Source organism: Myxine glutinosa, chromosome 5, assembly GCF_964187855.1.
Source record: "Myxine glutinosa chromosome 5, kmMyxGlut1.1, whole genome shotgun sequence".
Taxonomy (NCBI): Eukaryota; Metazoa; Chordata; class Myxini; order Myxiniformes; family Myxinidae; genus Myxine; species Myxine glutinosa.
The window spans coordinates 68,716,138-68,722,137 of record NC_136265.1 but is presented as its reverse complement, the minus strand read 5'-3'; the positions used below and the strand labels follow the sequence as shown (position 1 = coordinate 68,722,137).

Below are 6,000 nucleotides of genomic sequence, written 5' to 3'. Positions count from 1 at the left end.
GATATCAAAGGAAAATCGATTATGATATCAAAGGAAAATCGATTATGATATCAAAGGAAAATCGATTATGATATCAAAGGAAAATCGATTATGATATCCAGGAATATCGATTATGATATCAAAGGAAAATCCATTATGATATCAAAGGAAAATCGATTATGATATCCAGGAAAATCGATTGATATCAAAGGAAAATCGATTATGATATCAAAGGAAAATCGATTATGATATCAAAGGAAAATCGATTATGATATCAAAGGAAAATCGATTGTGATATCAAAGGAAAATCGATTATGCTATCCAGGAATATCGATTATGATATCAAAGGAAAATCGATTATGATATCCAGGAAAATCGATTATGATATTAAAGGAAAATCGATTGTGATATCAAAGGAAAATCGATTATGATATCCAGGAAAATCGATTATGATATCAAAGGAAAATCGATTATGATATCCAGGAATATCGATTATGATATCAAAGGAAAATCGATTATGATATCCAGGAAAATCGATTATGATATCAAAGGAAAATCGATTATGATATCAAAGGAAAATCGATTATGATATCCAGGAAAATCGATTATGATATCAAAGGAAAATCGATTATGATATCCAGGAATATCGATTATGATATGAAAGGAAAATCGATTATGATATCCAGGGAAATCGATTATGAAATCAAAGGAAAATCGATTATGATATCAAAGGAAAATCGATTATGATATCAAAGGAAAATCGATTATGATATCAAAGGAAAATCGATTATGATATCAAGGGAAAATCGATTATGATATCAAAGGAAAATCAATTATGATATCAAAGGAAAATCGATTATGATATCAAAGGAAAATCGATTATGATATCCAGGAATATCGATTATGATATCCAGGAATATCGATTATGATATCAAAGGAAAATCGATTATGATATCAAAGGAAAATCGATTATGATATCAAAGGAAAATCGATTATGATATCAAAGGAAAATCTATTATGATATCAAAGTTACGTTTATAATTCATTAATTCACAAGATCGAACCAGGATGATCCTGAATCCATTTATGAGTGATTGAGGTGAGGATGTGATTTATGGGTGATTCAGGTGAGGATGTGATTTATGGGTGATTGAGGTGAGGATGTGATTTATGGGTGATTGAGGTGAGGATGTGATTTATGGGTGATGGAGGTGAGGATGTGATTTATGGGTGATGGAGGTGAGGATGTGGTTTGTGGGTGATGGAGGTGAGGCTGTGATTTATGGGTGATAGAGGTGAGGTTGTGGTTTATGGGTGATGGAGGTGAGGATGTGATTATGGGTGATGGAGGTGAGGATGTGATTTATGGGTGATGGAGGTGAGGATGTGGTTTATGGATGATGGAGGTGAGGATGTGGTTTATGGGTGATGGAGGTGAGGATGTGATTTATGGGTGATGGAGGTGAGGATGTGGTTTATGGGTGATGCAGGTGAGGATGTGATTTGTGGGTGATGGAGGTGAGGATGTGGTTTATGGGTGATGGAGGTGAGGACGTGGTTTTATGGGTGATGGAGGTGAGGACGTGATTTATGGGTGATGGAGGTGAGGATGTGATTTATGGGTGATGGAGGTGAGGATGTGATTTATGGGTGATGGAGGTGAGGATGTGGTTTATGGGTGATGGAGGTGAGGATGTGGTTTATGGGTGATGGAGGTGAGGATGTGGTTTGTGGGTGATGGAGGTGAGGATGTGATTTGTGGGTGATGGAGGTGAGGATGTGGTTTATGGGTGATGGAGGTGAGGATGTGATTTGTGGGTGATGTAGGTGAGGATGTGATTTGTGGGTGATGGAGGTGAGGATGTGGTTTATGGGTGATGGAGGTGAGGATGTGGTTTGTGGGTGATGGAGGTGAGGATGTGATTTATGGGTGATGGAGGTGAGGATGTGGTTTGTGGGTGATGGAGGTGAGGATGTGATTTATGGGTGATGGAGGTGAGGATGTGGTTTGTGGGTGATGGAGGTGAGGATGTGATTTGTGGGCGATGGAGGTGAGGATGTGATTTATGGGTGATGGAGGTGAGGATGTGATTTATGGGTGATGGAGGTGAGGATGTGGTTTATGGGTGATGGAGGTGAGGATGTGATTTATGGGTGATGGAGGTGAGGATGTGATTTATGGGTGATGGAGGTGAGGATGTGATTTATGGGTGATGGAGGTGAGGATGTGGTTTATGGGTGATGGAGGTGAGGATGTGGTTTGTGGGTGATGGAGGTGAGGATGTGATTTATGGGTGATGGAGGTGAGGATGTGGTTTGTGGGTGATGGAGGTGAGGATGTGATTTATGGGTGATGGAGGTGAGGATGTGGTTTATGGGTGATGGAGGTGAGGATGTGATTTATGGGTGATGGAGGTGAGGATGTGATTTATGGGTGATGGAGGTGAGGATGTGATTTATGGGTGATGGAGGTGAGGATGTGGTTTATGGGTGATGGAGGTGAGGATGTGGTTTATGGGTGATGGAGGTCAATCCATGTTCATATTGTACAAGTTTATGAAGGTACACACACCTGCAATATACACACACGGTAAAATAATGATGAAGTTAACATTTGTGTAACACGATGCGCAAAAACCATTACATGCACGAATGTGGGTACCAACGTCGTCTACAAGTACGTAGGACAACCTGAGGGTACACGTCATCAGGTAGCACTTTTGGGGAAGGTCCCACTTGAAGGTGCACACAAGTCACACAAACGGTGCTGCAGACCGAGAGATTCTCTGTGTCGCTGACATTCGTGGTGCGATCGGTGCACAGGTAACATTACCTGATTATTTCACATCACTCGTACCTAAAGGTGCTTACTTTGTACTTTAGACCGTTCCACCAAAGCACGGCCGTTGAACGGATTTCGAGTTCCTTCTCTACCGCACGAACGTGTTCGTTCACCTGGCGGGTTCGATTCCGGACGCTGTTCATGATGAACCTTCGAATGAAGGTGCTCGCAACGGCGTCCACCTTGACCTTTGTGTGCCTGGTCTTATTTTACGAGTACGTCGATGTGGAACTCGCCCACGGTGAATATACGTGCACATATACATGTATACATACACATATACATACACATACATACATACATATATACACATATACATACATACATATATACATATATACATACATATACACATATACATACATATATACATATATATAGATACACATGTACACATATATACACAAATACATACATATATACATATATATAGATACACATGTACACATATATACACAAATACACACGTACACATATATATATATACAAATGTACACATATACATACACATAGACACATATAAATACATACATATACACACATATAAATACATACATATACACACATATAAATACATACATATACACATATAAATACATATATATACACATATACATACGCACACATATATACACATATACACGCGTACACATACATACACACATATATATATATATATATATATATATATATATATATATATATATATATATATATATATATATATATATATACACATGTACATATACATAACCTTCCCTTGTACTTTCAGGCCTATTGTGCTTAACTTCTCATTCAAAACGAAATCTGAAAACTTTTAAACTTTTCTACAAACATTCACATCCATCTTAAAAATGTGAATGAATAATAAAATAAATATATAAAAATAAAAACCCTCTCTAAGGCTGTAAGCACTACAGCACCAATTTCAATGCGTTTAATCACCCCCGCTAAGTGGTACTTTGTGGTACTTTACCACAAGCACCACAACTGTATCCTTCGGGTGGTGCTTTACCATAAGCACCACATCTGTACACTTTGGCCTTATTGGGAAAATTATATACAGGGTGTCCATAAAGTCCTTGTTCAACTTTTAACCTTTGTAACTTTTGATGTACACATGATACAAAACAAACCGTCAGTGTACAAATGCAATAACCGATGTATGTACCTCTTCTCAAGGTTCACATTCATGTCCATCAGACCCGCTAATGCTGGCGGTCTTCCAGAATGCAACCCGCATGGTCACCGAGGCCCTTCAGAGAAGCAAACTCAGGTAAATTGGTATGTGTCAGATGTGAGTACCGGTTGTGCATACCTATTTTAAGCAATAGGTAATGTCGGATGTGAGTACCGGCTGCGCATACCTATTTTAAGCAATAGGTAATGTCGGATGTGAGTACCGGCTGTGCATACCTATTTTAAGCAATGGGTAATGTCGGATGTGAGTACCGGCTGTGCATACCTATTTTAAGCAATAGGTAATGTCGGATGTGAGTACCGGCTGTGTGTACCCATTTTAAACATTGGGCAATGTCAGATGTGAGTACAGGCTGTGCATACCCATTTTAAATAATGGGTAGGTGTTGGATGTGAGTACCGGTTGTGTGTACCCGTTTTAAACATTGGGTAGTGTCGGAAGTGAGTACTAGTTGTGTGTACCCGTTTTAAACATTGGGTAGTGTCGGAAGTGAATACCAGCTGCACATACCCATTTTAAACAATGGGTATGGTCGGATGTGAGTACCGGCTGCGCATACCTGTTCTAAACAATGGGTAATGTCGGATGTCAGTACCAGCTGCGCATACCTGTTTTAAACAATGGGTATGTGTGGATGTGAGTACTGGCTGCACATACCCATTTTAAACAATGGGTATGTATCGGCGGTTCTTTGTTGTGGTTGAAGTATTCACAAACAATTGAAAGGGATCGATATGTCATTGGATGAGGCAACTGATCGCAATTGAAAGTGAAATTGTATCACTGAATGAAACGGACACAGCCATGGATGGGTCATTAAAATGACGGATTAATATTTTTATTTTCATTGTTAATTCACTTATGATCAACACCAGGTAAGCTTGTTGGGTGCTGATCTTACCTTTGAGGTGTTATCTCCTGGGTCCCGAATATGACAGAAACACCTCCGTTGTGTTCCGTGACCATGGATGTCTCTCGGAGGAGATGTAAATCTGGCCGTCCCTTCTGAAAGTATTTGTACTGTACCTCTCGGTAGATACCACAAGACTGGGTCTATCCGTACCATAAAGGGGAGGGAGATGAGGATGGCAATGAGATATGGAAAGGAGGGAAGAGTAATCCCTCTGTCACATCGCTGCGTTCTTAAGCTACCATTTTGTTTCGCAGATTCAAACATGCCTTGCCTTGGAAACACGATCTACTCTCACGGACAAATTAAAGTATATAATCAAAATCTGCATTCAGATTTGAAGATCAAATCCCTTACACTAAATAAGTATTGAAACCTGGAGTGAAATCTGAAAAAAGGAAGACGTTAGTGATTCTAGTAACCAAGTGTATATCTTACAACTAAGCTTTAAGCAAGGCTGTCGTTCTTCCTTCTCCATAGTGCCAAAGCATTAAACTTAACTTTTTCTACTGTTTCAACAATTATATTGAGTGAGGAAAATATTAAGGAATGTATCCAAAGTGTGACTTAATTGAGCAAAGTGAAGAAAATTAACTAGCAGGATCGACGTGAAGGCTTCCTCAGTCACACCTTGGTACTCCATGGGGGGAAAAAATCGCTGGAGTTAGGAATCCCTCTTTCCCCCACCCCTCTCCCTCCCCTTACCCTGCTGCATCCCCCTCCCCTTCCACTCACCTCCTCACCCTCCTCCCTCCCTCTCTGTCACTCTCCCACCTCATCTCCTCTCTATACTTCCTCTCCCCTCCCCCTTCTCTTTCTCCCTTCCCCATCCTTTAATATTCTCATCACAAAGTGACTGTGTGTTGCCCGGCAACATCTACCTTTGTTAGTTACCGTATTAAAATGAACTACAGATTGTGCTTCCCTTATGCATGTCCTCCCTTCCATACACCTTATGTGCAGTACCTGACCAGGTACTTATCGATATTTAAACATGGATTCATGACGACGTCGCAGCGCCATCGACTCCATAACACAAGGTCAGGAGGAAAATGTTGTTGTGATTGA

The 6,000-nt window shown here is 40.0% G+C and overlaps 1 protein-coding gene across 1 annotated transcript in view; it reads left to right on the top strand.

Moving 5' to 3' along the window:
- Positions 1–2,734: 2,734 nt before the first annotated feature.
- TPO (thyroid peroxidase) overlaps positions 2,735–6,000 on the top strand; it is a 41,165-nt gene continuing 37,899 nt past the window's right edge. Inside the window, exons 1-2 of the mRNA XM_068118455.2 lie at positions 2,735–3,062; positions 4,004–4,097. Coding sequence (XP_067974556.2) covers positions 2,963–3,062; positions 4,004–4,097 — 194 coding nt within the window. The 5' untranslated portion in view covers positions 2,735–2,962. The remainder of the gene's footprint in view (positions 3,063–4,003; positions 4,098–6,000) is intronic.